Raw genomic sequence first — 16,453 nt, 5'->3', positions numbered from 1 at the left:
AAAAGACCTGCTTGGGTAATTTTCCCCCTTTCTCGCCATCGAACTAAAAGCAGAAGAGCAACTCAAAAGAACGTACGAATAGCGCAAGCACAAATTAAAAGAAACTAAAAAAAAAAGGGAATGCGGCCTATCTAGTCCCGAAATATCCTGGAAACAACCATCGTTAACGATAGCCGTAAACACCTATAGAGACACACTCGCGGTAAATACAACGACGATAAAGCTGACGTAGAAAACGAGCGGTAAAGCGCGTGTACGTCTAAACGTTCACACACACACACACACACACTCGCACAGACGGTAAAGCAGGAGTTTTTATTAGCTCAGCGCCGGACCATACAAGGTGACATTTATGGGCCATCAGATTGCCATCTAACGACTCCGCTGGCAGCTATAGCCTGACGAGCTGCTACTGTATGGGCCTATTAGCACCGCTGGGTTCCACTCAATCAGACCAAAAGGGCCCCCGCGTTCTTCTTCTTTTCCCTCACATTCTCGTAAAACAGACAAAAACATACACACACAAAACAAACTGTCGACATAACCATCACAACAACATAACACTCTATTTTCACAAATCACGTCGCATAAAAAAAAAAAGGGATACCGCCCTTCCATCTTGTAATGTGTGTGTGTGTATGTTTAAGGCTTTTACAAATGACTTTATTTGCACCTCATTCATTAATCTTTCACTCTTTTTTTTTTCTCACTACAAATTGAAATTCGTTTTTACACAAAAGAAAAATAGCAAACAGGCCTAGTTTACGTTTTTGGCGAGGAAATTTGTGAATTGGAATGGGAGCGCGCGAGCTAGAAAAATGGTTCTTTAGGCCTTCCGCTTTCTCCGCATGCGAGGGGTCATGTCGTAAAAAAAAAAAAAAAAGGTTTATAGCGACTTTAATAGCAGGGCCCTTCAGTCGCACACTTTTTACACCACTACTGGCCGACGACGCCTGTTGGTTTTTGTTTTTCGAGCGATTCTTTTCCGAAGACTCCCTACAGTTTTATATGGGCCAATTTCGAAAACGAAGCAGAAAAACAGAAGGGACTTGTAACGCACGTGCGTAACGCATTTCGAAACACGATCCGAATTTTATAACTAGAAACAACATGATGCGAACAAAACAAAAAATTGTGTTTTTAACTTTAAACACGATTTCAAAGTAAATGTCATTACGTGATGCCATTTGCATTCGTAATGAGGTGAAATAAAAAAATAATGGAGGGGAAAGCCGCCGACGGCTTTGCGGGATATCTCTCACACTCAAAGATGCCCAGGCCTAAAACTATTTTCTAAAATTTCGAAAAGCAATTGGTTTTTAAAAATTTTTTTGGGGCCGTCGATATTTAAATATGTACATTTTATACCACCAACAAAAAAAGAGAGAGAAACATTTGGCTTGCGTACGGGTATTGTTCATTCTTAACGATGTGGGTGACTCGGTGCAATTTCAAGTATACAACATAACGTCTATAACAATACAGTGATTTGTGGGCGTGCAACGGCGGCAGACCACCTGAAAAAAAAAATAAAAAATAAAAAGACCACCTGAGAAATCGAATTGTTTCATGCCATTATGGACTTCCTGCTGTGTTTACCACACCATACGGGTAGTAGTACCATCACATCGTAGGAGTTGTGCCACCAAACCCAGTCTTCTTCTCTAAAAGCTGCCAATATAAGCCATGAATCTTCCGAGCCCATCCATCTCTCTAAGCCCCGCTTACGTTGACTCTTGGCTCTGCGCAAGAGTGTCAGGGAAAATAAAAAAGAACTAAAGGCTAACGCAAGCCATGCAGCCCTCGTGGTACAAGTCTCAGCCGTTTCGAATTTTCTTCGCCGTCGTTTTTTTCTTTCCCCCCTTAGTTTCAGAAAGAAAAAAAAAGCAGTTTGAAACGATACGCAGTGTCGGATTCTTTCTTCTGTCTCAACGCCAGCTGACAGCAGCAAGAAAAAAGGTAAGATTGTAAATATAGCATACGATGCTGTATATGCCTCTCTTTTTTTCTGGACGCTAGAAACACAAGAGAGCTAGATAACCATCTTAACTGCTTTATTGTGGTGGTGGTGGACACGCCAAAACCTTGAAAAGAAAATTCTGAAAAAAAAAAAAAAAAAAAAAGACGGACCGGAATCTAAGTCTAAAATGTATATCAGGCCAGACGTCGAAGGGAACGAGACCTTGGGTCAAAAGTTTTAGATCCTCTAGCAAAAAAAGCAAACAAGTTTATATCATAGCGTCTCTCATTTCACTTTCTTCCGGCTAGAAATTTGGCAGTCAATGATCTCATATGTATAAGTTTAGTGAGCTTATAAAACAAAAAAAGAAAAAGGAAGAAGCAATTCGTCTGGATAGGCCGCTGGGCGGTGTCGCCTTTCTCAAGAAAAAAGTTCTCGTTTTACCACTCTTTCATTTTTTTTTCCCCTTACCATACCTCTGTTCGTTTACTTTTAAAGTCTTTACTGCATTCAATTCATCATCAAACGGAGACTTTTTAAGGCATTCGATCTCTAAAAGCTCCAAATACTTCCATTGCACTTTTGTTTTTTTCCCCTGCCGTGCTCACGGCCGTGCATCACGCGATTGGTCGATTGGCAAATGCATTTCCGTTGGTATGACAACCAAGAAACAAAAATATCGTACCTTCCTCTCACTTTTATTTATTTTTAAATTTAAATATAATACATTAGTTACGTTGCCCCGTAGGCTTTTTTTTTCTCTCCAATATTGACGAAATGCAGATGGTTGGCCGATACGAATCGTGTGTGTGTGTGTGTGGATCTGTGGGAGGGCAAAAATAAAGAGGGGGGGGGGGATATTCCTCTAGCCCGCCGGATCCATTGATCGGTTTCGCAGCAGAGCGGGGCGCTTCTATTCTTTGGGGAATCAAGGCTTCCAGCACCGCCACCACCCGACGAAATTTACGACATCAGAAAAAGAAAAAAAAAAGGGGGGGGGGGGAATAGTCAGAGAGGAAATATATATCCGACCCCGAAAAGAAGAAGAAATAAAGGGAAAAAAAAGAGAAGGGGGGGGGGGGGAGCTCTCTCCACAAGAGTTAAAGAGAAAAGAGCTGTGTGTATGTATGTAGTACGTTGTACTCTTACTCTTTCTCTCCCCACCACTTTTTCTCCCTCGTGTTTCGTTTGTAGCCTGTAGTCTTATATCATAGACACGCCATCTTGGACTCGATTTCCTCCGACACACACACATACAAAAAAAAAAAAAAAAAAGAGGAAAAAAAAAAAAAAACTTCCCAAATAGCCGACATGGGCCGGCGATGAGTTGCCGCCGACTTTCGGAAGAAACAGCAACTTTTGCTTGTTTCTTTCTCCAAAACCCCGTTGCTTAGTAGAATTTTTTTTTTTTTTTGTGTTTTTAATGGAAAAAATAACGCCATTAACAACTTGTGAGATTCGCCTTCATTTCTCTTCATTTCCATATCAAGCGCCCGAGACGCTGGGGCCTTGGATAAATGCCAGGCACACACAAAAAAAGGGGCCTTCATTTAAAAAGAAAAAAAAAAAAAAAAACATCAAAAGAAGACATTCTTCTTTCTGTTTTCTTCTTCAGGCTATATAGTGTGTATGTATATAGATACATAATAACTAAGCGCGCCGTTGCCAGTTCGATAACCAAACCACCATTTGTCCCGAGAGCCTGTCTTCATTTCCTCCCCGTTTTGCCGTTCATTCCAAAGCAACAACAACACAAAAAAAAAAAATGGAAAGTAGCGAATCACAAAAAAGGATACATTCTCTTTTTTTTTTTTTTGTTTTTACAAAAATAATAAAAGCCACGGAAGACTTTATTGACAGAGAGATTACCTCCGGAATCACGAGACTATGGCGAATCATCACATAAAAATGGGGAATCCCCTTGCTTTGACTACTGTTATCGCTATATCGATAATGGCCTGGGCACAGGTGACGGGATACAATGGCCGGCCGTTAAAAGTTCCGCGCATCGTCAAAGTGAAAAAAAAAAAAAAGACCAAAACTCACAATATTTTGAAATGGAAATGAGGAAAAAAAAAAACGGCGGACCCAATACGCGGCCACGCCAATACCGAGCCTCTCTTTTTTTTCCACATACAAAAACGCAAAAGAAAAGAAGATCATTAATACACGTCCGAGCAGACGAGGGGAAAGACCCAACCAACACGGTTCACCTCAACCGGACTAACGCCATTGGTCCAAAACAAAATTGATCGATTTTGCTCTCTTCCTTTTCTTTCTCTCTCTCTCCCACACTTTAAAACATGTACACAAACATAACCAAGCCCACCTTGAAAAAAGAAAAACAAAAAACAACATTCAAGGCAAAAAAATAAAACGATTTCTAATTGAAGAATGACAAGTGATGGATGGTCACCAGGTAACATTGGTTATGGTCCAAAGTCAAACAAGTCACAACACTAGTGTTAAAAAAAAAAATCCGCATTTTTTTTTGTATGGAGTGGGAACCATCTGCAAAGCAATTTAGAAGGCGGAGAAATCGTTTTTTTTTTTCAGACTGTTTTTTCTCTCTCTCTTTTACATCACTTGCGATTTATTTCACTGTAATTGCCGTATATATAAAGGTCGACCAAAAGAGCAAAAGAAAAAAAACGGATAGGTTGTTTTTACATTTGTGCCTTACTGGCATAATAAATGTTACTGACCGGACATGGTTTAAACAAAACAGACCCATAGTCTCTTTTTTTTTTTTTTTTTTTTGCACCAGCAATACAAGAAATGGCGGCGATAGTGGCGGCGGCGGAAGGCCGGAACAGATGAAGTAAAACGCAATAAAAATCAGTCCCAGCGAAAAAAAAAAAGAAAAAACATTGCCGGTGCAACATTTTTTTCTTCCTGCAGGGATTTCAGACTATATGGCAATAGGCCATGCTAAGGCCAAAGAGAGAGAAAAAAAAACAGACGTTTTATTACTCGCAGAGATTCATGGGCTCAAAAAGATGGGAGGGGATTTTCGCCGTCGTCGTCGGCGAAATAGCCTCAACATCAATAAAAGAATCTAGCCTAGATATGTACTCTATAAGGCTCTCGTTTTTTTTTTTGTGCCCTCCTATATTCAAGTATTCAAAACAAGTTTACAAAAACATCCAAAAATTTGAGTGCTGCAAAAATTCGATATTTGCCTTTAAAAAAAAAAACACGATAATTTCAACTGGTTCAAAATGATTTACGCGAATTCCCGCCGAGCGCACATCAAATCAGCCGGCATTCTTCCCTTATAATTCTTTGCTTGATGATTTTTGATTGAAACACGTAGAGAATCAAAGGAGAAATGTCCCTATATTTATACGATATTGGTATACACACAAGTCGCACGGAGGGAATCTGTGGCGTTATTTATGTGCGAGTGTGTGTGTGTGTGTGTGCGAGTTTTGTAACTCTGTACGCGCCGCGCGGCCCCAGCCACTCGGTGCACCAAGGCGGCAAGGATTTATCGTCGCGTTACGTAGAAGGTGCACCAATAGCTCACCGGCCCGCTCAAGACACACGGTTGACAATCAAGATAAATCATGCGATCGCCGGCTTGTTATAGATATCTTTATAGACGAGCGCGCGTATTGCAGCCTAAAGGAAGGAAAGAATCCCCCCCCCCCGCAAATATCAGAAAGAAAAAAAAGATGCGGAGAATCCGCAGGTTGCACCGAGAGAAGCTTCCAATGCAAATTCTGACCTCCCCGTCTCTAGTCCAACTGCACAAATAACAAACACACGGCGAGGTATTTATCACGGATTTTTTTTGGAGGAAAAAAAAAGAAGCGCATTTTCGTCGACAATTTATGGATTCGGGCTATGACGTTGCACAGAGACGAGCCATCGGGTATGTCATCGGATCGTTTTTTTCGCTTTTCTGTTGTTTTTATTTTCAAGGTGCCAATTTAGGTGGCTAGTGAACAAAAAAAAAGACTACAGTTATTACACAGCCGCTACGTTAAAAACCGGTTCAGTCTATTTTTGAAAAATAAGAAAAACAGAAAAACAAAAGAAAAATAATACACACGGAATTTTTTTGTTTTGAGGCGGGGGGTACGCTCCCTTCCAACACCACCGGATATACACTACACCGGTTGTGAAACCCCTGGACGAAGACAATAGAAACCCATTTACATTAATGCTACGCACAGAGGTACCCCTACTGAGTGAAGCAGCAGGGACGCCATTGCCCAATGATTAAACCATTTCACTCGTCATTAAAATTGGAAATAAATCTTCTTTTAGACTCATTCCTCTTCTTCATTTTCTTCCTTTTTTAAATTTTTAATCTCAAATTAAAAGACAACCCCCTTACCCCGATTTTGTGGGTTTAAAAAACAAAATTCAACAAAACTTTGAGTCAAGCCTATACCACAGCCACATCACCAAACAAAATTCGTGTCTCTCTCTCTACACTTGAAAATAAAAAATCTTATTTTCAAATTGATCTCAGTTAATTTTTGAAGGAAGCCGTAAAAAAGGGCGGGATGCACTCGGGCGGGCGATATGATTGGTGGAATCGGTGGTCACGTGTGTTGGTCACTTGGCGCGCGCAAAGAGTGTCTGTGTGTCGGGTGGATGGCAAAGACAGCAAGAAAAAAAAAAGGGCCTCCGGATCGGCGGCGGCGACTCACGCGGCGGAGGCGGGGGGAAGTCGCAAAGAGCCCCCTATAGCGCAGGGCAAAAAGGGGGCTGTGGCAAAGGCTTCTTTTTTTTTTTTTTTTTTTTTTGCTTGCGCTCTCTATTCTCCTTACAGCGAAAAAAAAAACAAATGGGCTAAGGGGAGAAAGAGAGGAGAAAAAAAGGCAACTACTAGCACGCAATGAGCAAAGAGCAGCCCCAATAGCCGCACTAGCACAGCCGGGGGAAAATATGAGCTCTAACCTGCACAGTTGAGACGCCAGTAGCGTGAAACGGCCTCGCATGTGCAAGGCGGCGACCAGAGGAGCTCTCTCTCTCTCTCTCTCTCTCTCTTTTCGTATCTAATCCTTCGGTTCGTCTTCATTCCCGAGCTGAGCTCCGGCCTGTTCGCTCTCAAAGTGAAAACTCTCTGCGGACTACATGTTTTTTTTTTTACATTTCGTGAATCTCGAGTTTTTAAGTGTTGACAAAAAAAAAAAAATACAACCCACTCAAAACATTGAATTAATGCGCCAAAAAAACGGTGGTTGTTTTCAAACTGTACGGTTACGACAAGAAGAGTGCGACTTGAAAAACAAATGACACGGGAGTTTGTCTCATCTCCAATATCATCAACGTCTCGGTATGTTCCATTTAAATATCTCTCGTTAGTTTAACTTTCTCATACGAAAAAAAAAAAAAAAATCGGAAACCCATTTCGCAAACGCAGAAAGGAAAAAAAAACACACGACACTTAAAAACATTAGAATTAGAGGGGAAAAAGAAAACAATGACTTACGTTTGTTGAGCGCCGAGAAAATCTTTTCACAACGAGGTTTTGGTAATTAGCGTCTCCACCTGGAAAAAAAAAGAAAAGGAACTCTTCAATTATCGTCGACTTATCTCTAAATAACAGACAAGTGCGCACATACACACAAGAGAAAAAGAAAAAAACTTTGGGGACGACCTCGGTCATCGACTTATTGTTGGTGTAACAAGTAAAAAATGCATAACGATCGCCTAGCAACGATGTGGGGCGGCGTCGTGACGGAAACCACACAATGGGAAGTCTCTACAAAAAAGTTGATTCATTTGTTTGTTTATTTTTTTCTTCTGACTTTAAAGGGGAGTCCACGTTAACTTCTCATAATCGTTTGCTTTTGTTTCACGTCTCAGCTTTTTTTTTACGAACCCATCCGTCAATTATAGACCATCAATTCACGGTGAAACTAAAAACGATGGCCGAGAATAAAACGATACGTTTGCATTTTCTTTTCTTGGTTGCATACAATTCTCCAGTATCAGACTCTCCCTTTCCGGAGATCAAGAGAGAGAGAGAGAACAGATCGGGATGAGAGAGGGTTTGAGCCATGACACGGCAAGAAATTTGAATCGTTCGCTTACAAAACGTTTCAAGTCGCTCTCATCAGATCCGTCCCCTTGACGAGGTGATAACTGACGGAAATGAACCAGACGGATAGCAAAAAAAAAAAAAAAAAAAAAAAAAAAAGAAAGAAAGCCCGTAGCTATAAACGCACACAGACGCCATGGGGGTGTTTAAAAAAAAAACTGTCCGGCCTTGGGACCACGCCAGTCACATGAAATCGTTACAATTTTTCGCATTTTATCGGAAGGGTCACAGACTACACATGGATGTTTAATAATAGCTCGGTGTAATTTGAGACTCGCCTCTCTCTCTCGATTTCCTTTTTCCCAATCAAATAAGTATTAAGAGCAACAACTGCGGCGAGAAATTAGCAGTTCGAGGTTCTTTACGAGTCAAATGAAGTCGTTGAAAGGATCCCCGACGACCCCCCATTGATGAGTGTGTGCGCTTGTTTTTAAGAAGCCATCAACCGATAATGGAGTCGTTTTGGATATATTTATATTTGTCGTCGGCAAAAATAGAAAAGAAAAAAGGGAAACAAGATATGCTCAGCGGCGGGCCCATAAGGTCGCTCTGCGCGCTGACGTTATGGCCCACTTTACAGGAAAAGAAATACGCAACGTTTACGAAGCAGATCAGTAGGGAAAGAAAAACGCTTAGGCCGGCGGGATGTTGAGGAATTGCAAACTTTTTTTCTTTTTTTTTACATTTTTTTTTAGTGCCATTCGTTTAGACAAGTTGTTTAATAAATTGTCTGAAACAGTTCAAACGTGCACTGATTCCGTGTTAATAAATCCTTTCTTTTTTTTTTAAGTGCGTGGGCTTCTTAACATAGTCATTAAGATTCAAGTGGTGTAGTAGTTCCTTCTTTTCATCGACGACAATCTCTCTTGGCTATCTCTCAATGAAGTGATTATTATTATGGACCTGTAGTCATAAATAATATGGGCACTTTCGCGGATTTTACAAAAATGACGTAACAGACACACACTCGGCGAAACTTGAGATTCTTTATTGATTGCTTCCAACCCCTCACATTAGACCCCTCCGCTACTTGAGGGCTATACCCCCCCCCCCTCTTTTCCCTTGTTCTCCCCTCTTGTACTGCACTAGCTCCCTGCTCCATTGTCCGTCCTTTCAGACGGGCATACACAAAAGGGCGACGGCTTCCCTGGCCTTCACCCGCATTGGCTGCCCCGTGCCGCATATCATTAGCTAGCATCGTTTTCTATTGGATATTCCCCCTCACAACGCGCCCCTCTGCTCGCTTTATTCCTCCCCTACTGTCAATCACTAACGACTCGATTAATCAAAACCCCCCCCAAAAAAAAAAAAAAAAAATACTTCAAAAATGGCGGCTTAGGGACGAAAACAAAAAACGACGCCACCAACGAGCGAAAGGGCAAATACCGTTTTTGTTTTCCATGTTTACTTCGAGAAAAAATGGAGAAAATTTTTATAGTTCACATGCAATAGATCAGGAAAAACAAAAGCATGCTTCGACTAACAAACTGAAAAGATTGCTGTGACAAAATTATTTGTTAACGTCTTTATCATGTTTGTTTTATTTTACTTAGCCAAGCTTGTAGTGTCACCTAGGTTTCGAAAGAGAGACTGTACAGTGCATCTGTGAACTAGGGGTCCCTCTTACGCCTCATTGCAAAAGACCTTTTTTTTACGTAGGGTAGGGGGGAGAAACTCTTGGTGGCTATTGGTCGTTGAGATAAATGTAATGGCCGCCAAAATGCTGACGTCACGCCAGGTTCATTTTACGGGGGGTAGAGGGTGCAAGAGACTTCACAAATGAAATAACTTTTCCACGAAAAATGGCGCCAACAAAATTGTTAGAAATCGGGGAAAAAAGTTCCGAGTCGCGAAAAAGAAAAAATTCAAGTTGCGAAAAAGAAAAAAATTCAAGGTTCAAGATTTCACCTACGAAACTGATCACGAAAAATGGCGGCAACAAAAAATGTTGGAAATCGAAAAAAAAAAATGAAAAGTTCGATTTTCAGGGTGACGAGACCTTAGTAACAAGTCGAAATGGCGAGACACTCTGCTTTCAGCAATTCCAAAAACTAGTAAGATCTCAATAACACGAGATGGCAACAGATAAAGAATACGACAAAATGATGGTGTTACCTCACTAGCTGCCAGGGTCTGTGAGAAACGGCGAGGATATGCACACCCGAGACCAGATTTTCTGCGAAAAGTTCTGCACACATGTGTCCATGGATCAATTGTTTTTTTACCCCACTCACTTGCACAAAGATCTCAAATGTTTAATCATCTTTAAGTGTTCACAGAAATGACGAATGATGATTGATGGCACGGAAACGTGACACAATAGACACAGTTGTACTGACACACCACAGTTCTCGACACGACTGGCATTCTTTCCCTCCAAAAGTAATCAAGGTTGCAAATTTTCCAAATTAATTAATAACCAGTGCTGCCAGCTCATCAAAAAACGATTATCGCTTTATTTATTAAATAATTTTTTTCTTGTTGCAAATACCATTTTAAAATTGCCGTTCCATAAATAGTTCAATCAAAACAACGCGAAATAATTTATTGCTTATAAACAGTAGCATTATCTAATGACGGGTAGATGAGATTCAACTTTGACATTTCCCCCTTCTTTTTGCCCGTGACATGGGTTAAGGCTAACGCGATTAAAGGCGGTTTCAAAGGCGAAATAGAAATGCCAGAATCTACACAAAACAAAATGAGTTGTCTTCATTAGTCTCCAAACCCTCTATAGGATAATGATAATCAGTTGACCGGATGGCCTTGCAATTGAATCCGGCAGATATCCGATTTTAGTGGTATGATGAAATGTAACATTTCTCGAAAATGTTTGATTTCATTTCTCTTTCTAGCAAAAATTTTTTTTAAAAGAAAGGTCCGGTACGGTGGTCTCATATTCAATTGCCCACCAGGTCAGGGGTCATCAAAATTGTTCTACATCTTCATCCTTTTTTTGTAGGCTACAGACGTGTTAAAGCGTTTCGTCAACAAGTCGGTGCGGTTGTGTGTTGTTGCTATTTTCGGTACAATTTTTTTTCTTTTTGCTTTTGTTATTATGCTAAAGGAAACAAACAAGAAAACACAATGCACCGTTTTATGGCCTTTTCTATTTCGCCACGATTTTGCCTTTTTTCCCCCCTGTGTGTCTAGGCCACGGCTCGCAGTTTATGGCTCCGCATTTTTCGCGCAGATCCTTTAGCACAAAAACAACCTTCAAATAAAACCACAACGAGCCGGTCGCGACATGGTTATTCCAATTTCGAGCGCTATCCTTTTCAAAGTCTCCTGAAATGAATTGGATTTAAATTTTTTGTAAAAAAAAGAAAGACGTCTTCATACCATCATGTACACGATGCGGGGGGAAGGAAAAGCGTACTTTGAATAATGTTCTCTACCCCACTGAGGTGAGGGTAATGTTTTTTGTTTTTTTTTTAAATCCATTTTTTTTTCCGGAATCTGTAATGCAGTAAAGAAAAATGTAAGAAGCCCCGGTTGGGTTTAGATAGAGAGGCAACGCGTTTGATGAAGGTAATGAGGCGGATACATAAAAGAACCAATGAGAACATTTTTTTCGAAAACATTCAATCTCCCGACACCTCTTTGTTATTGTTGCATTTCTTATTTTTTTTTTTTACCCACTACTATCTCGTGTCTACCACCATCGCACATTTCGCTGCTTGCTTTCTTCCTTTTGGCCTAAAAAGAAAAAATACGAGGATGACACGTTGCAAATGACTCTCTCTCTTTCACGACATGTTGAATAGCTCGACCAGTGGGGTGGCTTCCTCTTCACCAATGATGCAACGTCGGAAACAATCTCAAATACAAGAAAAGAAAATACTTTTCTCATTTTTTTTTCTTCGTCTGTATTTTTTCTTTTTACTCACTAAGGGAGAAGAGAGGGAGGAGCGGCGGAGGAATGAAGAAAAAAAAAAGTCGACTTGAATAAATTGGTTAAAGCAGGGCATCTGACTTTTCTGTTGTTGCCATAGGGCCTTTTTTTTCTCTTTCCAACAGTTCGGTTTTTTGGGATTTTTATTTTATTTTCTTTTTTTGACTGGTGGAGATTGAGACGTCAAGATTAGACAAGCAGATAGCCAGCGAGTGGCGAAGACGCCACATCGTCGAACGCGATTCGCCTGCCAAAGTTTAGCGTTTTTTTGTTTTAAAGAAATACTCCCGGTAGCGAAAAACACCTGCTTCGTTCAATGAGAGATAGATATCGAAAATTATTCACATTCATCAATTTTGGGAAGAGGGGGAAAAAATCGTACTGTAAAACCCACTGATTTAAACACGTCGTTTCCGTCTGGTAAGTTTCAGCGTCATCATCTGCTCTTGTTTTTTGGTTTTTTTTTTCTTTTCTAACTTGGTGTATATTTTTGAAGTGGCTCGCCACCATTGGTTACGCTACTGTGGAGTGGATTTTATTTCTTTTCATAAAGAAAAAAAAAAGAAACAGGGCTAGTCCGCGCATATTAGACATACAAGAACGTTTCATTAGGGCGATCCCGGTCGTGTCGTTTAGAACGTGAAAATATATGACTGTGCCGTGGCCACAGGGACCGCGTGTTTTACATTTAGATGCTCGTGTGTTGACGATTATACGACCGACCAATCTAATACCGTGTTGTTTATGTTCTCTTTTATTTATTTTTTTTTCCTTTAACAGGTAGTCCGTGTGAGTGTGTGTGTGTGTGTGTGAACGTGTGTATCTGTGCTAGCGGTGGACAAAAAGGAACAAATCAAGACAACGAACATTCAAGACGGTTCTCCCACCCACTCAATCTCAAATATATGATAAATTGTAGTAATCTTCTATTTTGAAAACTGATTCAAAAAATTGTTTGATGGCGTGCAAAAAAAGATAGATGAAAAAAAGAAATCTAGAACAAGCACCAAAAAAGAAAAAAAAAACCGACGGATATTTTATTTTAAAAAAGAATTTATGTTTCCCCCTTTCTTCACGTAAATTAGAAATTTAAAAAAAAAAACCTAATTTCTTTCACGAGTGGCAATTGTATCATTATTTTGGGGTGGGGCGGCCCAACAATAAATCAGTGCGTGCTAGTGTGACACCGAAGGACAAAAAAAGAAGACAAAAAAATGAGTTCGTACTACGTGTCTTCTTATGGAGGAGGCGGCGGAGGCGATGTGGTTCAAGCCGAGCACTATCACGCTCCGGCACCTGTTCACGTCAGCGTGGCCACCGGACACGGCAACGTCGTCCACCATCCCGGTCTGACGGGCAGTTTCGAGTCGGGTCCCTACGATCCGTCGAGGATCTACCACATACAACCGCAACATCATAATCAACAGCAGCAGCAACAACAACAGCAACAGCATCACCAACAGCAGCAAATGAGTTGCAATCAGAATAATTACAATCAACAAGGATCCTACCCCGGACGCTATCCACCAGCATCCGGGTACACGATCCATCAACAGCAACAACACGGCAAAGAAGCGGGTGGCTATTTCGCTTCCGTTGGCCAGCAACAACAACATCTCCGCTCCCATCCGCAACAACAGGCCGTCGTCATCGGTCAATCAGAAGCCAATGGAATTGTCGGTGCGACGCAACAACAACAACAACACCTTTATCGGCCGGCTTCGCCAATGATTAGCGCCATGGCACCTCAACACGGATCGCCTCCGCTGGGCAACTACACCGGAGGGGTAGTTGTGGGTCAAATCACCAAACCTTTGGTGGTCCCTTGCCAAGTGGAGACGTCGTCCTCAACGTCAACGAGTCCGCAATTATCGTCGATACCTTACGGTCACCCGACATCGTTTCAAGCGCAACATCATCGCCAGATAGTTGCCGGAGTGGCTGGCCAGCAGCAGCAACAACAACAACACCTCCTCAGCCATCAGCAATACCTCATCCAGCAGCAGCAGCAACAGCATTCCATCGTCCAGAGCGATCACCCGGTAACGAGTTACAACAACCTCAACCCGTCGGTAGTTGAGGGCTATCAGCAGCATCCGGCCGTCGCTGATATGGCCGGCTATCAGCAGCAACAGCAACCCAATCATTCGCCACCAGTCATGTACAATAACAATAGCCGATGTGCTAGCAATGGCCAAATGAGCAACAACAACGCCAACAACAATTATAACGGCCAGCAGGTGTGCGGGCACGGTCCGATGGCTTCATCGGCCGTGTCGGACGGTCCGGTTATAGCTGATCTCGATCAACTGCAACAGCAGCAGAGACAACAACAACAGCAACAACAACATCTTTGCTCGGTCAACGGTAAAACGTTGCATCCGGCGGCTCTGGCCAGCGGAGCGGACAACAGCCAACAACCCAGCCAACTTCTCCTCCATTCCGCCATCCAGCAACAACAACAACAACAAGCGGTTGAGTCGGACCAGCAAACATCTCAGTCACAACAACAACAATCGTCGCAACGCCACGCGCAACAACTCCTTGTGCCCGTCGGCGTAGGCTTAGTGATACCCGGCAGTGCGGTCGTTTCCTCCGCTCAAGAAATGACTGGCCAACCGGACGAAATGGTCCAGCACGGAGGGGATATTCACGGAGACCTGCACGGCCACGGCGACGTCATGATGGATCACCACCACCACCTGACCATCGACCTCCATCAAGAACACAGTCCGCTAGATGGCAGCGATCATATGCCTCCATTAGACATGGACGGCGAATCGCCGCCCGGTTCCCTTCACGACAGTCCTCTCTATCCGTGGATGCGCAGCCAATTCGGTAATTAAGTTAATTTTAATCAAATATAACACCCCTCTCCCTCTCGCGTTTTTTTTTTCTTCCGGCCAAATGCATTATAGACTAGCGTCCGAGTTAAAAGGATTACGCCATTTCTTTAAATAGAATTTTTTGCTCAACTATAAAGAGAAAGGAATGATGCAGTTAAAACAAAACAAAAATAGGAAGGCGGATATATAAGATATACAGGGTGTGGATAGAGCAAAAAGAGAGAGAACACAGAGTAAGAGAAGAAAAATCAAGTGTGGGAAAAAAAAATACTATAAGAAAGGAGAGGGGGGAAGAAGATGGAAAAAAAAAGGCTCTTGGGCTGTCCGGAGCTGATTTACGATCACTCCCGCTAGACTGCTGCTCGCCGCTGCTGCTGCTGTCACATATAGCGCAGAGAGTAGAAAGAAACAGAATAAGACAAGAGAGGAAAAAAAAAAAAAAAAAAAAAGGCCAAACAACAATCCAGTCAGCTTTAACCCTCGTCTTTATTCTTTCATTCTCTATCTTTTCTTCAAGTCTTTTTCTATCTACGTTCAAACTGTGTACGCCATCTCCAAGAGTAAATAGCGTAACGCATCACGAATCAAAAGAGTACGTTAGAGGCAAAACAGTCTAGGCCTATAACCGTCTAAACAATGACCCGCTAGAGCTCGCAGATAAATTGAAAAATATACGTAAAGTATTAGGAATAAAATTTTCCCCCCCGTATACTGTATGACGCTAAATGAAAACGTTGTTTGGGCGGGTTGAAAGAGGAGGGACGGCTAGGCCTAGCGCTATAATGTAAAACTCTTTATTCAAAAGTACCATGTAAAAGATCAGCTGAGGATTTGAACGATGGTGATTGTGATGATGGAGATATCATTCAATCCCGATCGTTCTGGGGTGATCAAACACGCGCACGGCACGCTTTAATATATAAATATGAACACATACACAGACACACAGTAGGCGCGCTTATGTTCACGCTCCAGGCAGGGGTGAAATGCCGTGAGTCAATCTCCTTCATCTTTTTTCTTTTTTGGAAAGGCGACGCGGGGCGTCGGTCGTATATTTTAACCGCAGCGAAAAAAAAAATAAGGGAGGCTTCGGGATTTTCTCCCGCCGACACCGCAACTTTATATTCATGAACGTCTCCGTTGTCGTAGGCGAGCAAGGAAAACAAAAAAAACGGCACGGACAACGTCGTTGACGCCGCCCGTCGGCTTTTGTATAATCAATGAAGCCGGGGCATTATTTTGATCGATGCTCGTAAAGCCCTTTAAAAAACAAAAAAAAAAGAAGCCGACGACGTCGTTTTCTTACACGCCATTTTCATCGTCACACAAAGGCACAAAAAAAAAACATTGGCTCATTTTCTTCTGTTTTGTTTTCCCTCCCCTTGTTTTTTTAAGCGGAGCGCAAGAGAGGCCGACAGACGTACACGCGATTCCAAACGCTGGAACTGGAGAAGGAATTCCACTTTAATCGCTACCTGACGAGACGGCGACGGATCGAGATCGCTCACGCACTTTGCCTGACGGAACGCCAAATCAAAATCTGGTTCCAAAATCGGCGGATGAAATGGAAGAAGGAGAACAAAGCCAAGTTGGATGCCGGATGCCTGGAAGGACTGTTGGTCGAGCACGTCCTGTCTATGCCGCAGTAGAAATCAACATGGTAGTTACTTGACCAAAAAAAAAAAAAGAAA

General features: G+C 42.0%; 1 protein-coding gene across 2 annotated transcripts in view; it reads left to right on the top strand.

Annotated features, from left to right (window-relative positions):
• The window catches only part of LOC130696158 (GATA zinc finger domain-containing protein 10-like), an 18,983-nt gene extending 2,530 nt beyond the window's left edge, over positions 1-16,453 (top strand). The window contains exons 1-3 of one of the 2 annotated variants that reach the window (XM_057519237.2): positions 7,099-7,253; positions 12,697-14,754; positions 16,158-16,453. In XM_057519237.2, the coding sequence (XP_057375220.1) occupies positions 13,131-14,754; positions 16,158-16,411 (1,878 nt within the window). In that variant the 5' untranslated portion in view covers positions 7,099-7,253; positions 12,697-13,130 and the 3' untranslated portion in view covers positions 16,412-16,453. Of the gene's footprint in view, positions 1-7,098; positions 7,254-12,696; positions 14,755-16,157 lie in introns of those variants that run through there. The other variant, XM_059495339.1, reaches the window with a different exon arrangement.

Source organism: Daphnia carinata, chromosome 5, assembly GCF_022539665.2.
Source record: "Daphnia carinata strain CSIRO-1 chromosome 5, CSIRO_AGI_Dcar_HiC_V3, whole genome shotgun sequence".
Lineage (NCBI taxonomy): Eukaryota > Metazoa > Arthropoda > Branchiopoda > Diplostraca > Daphniidae > Daphnia > Daphnia carinata.
This window is presented reverse-complemented; position numbering and strand designations above follow the sequence as displayed.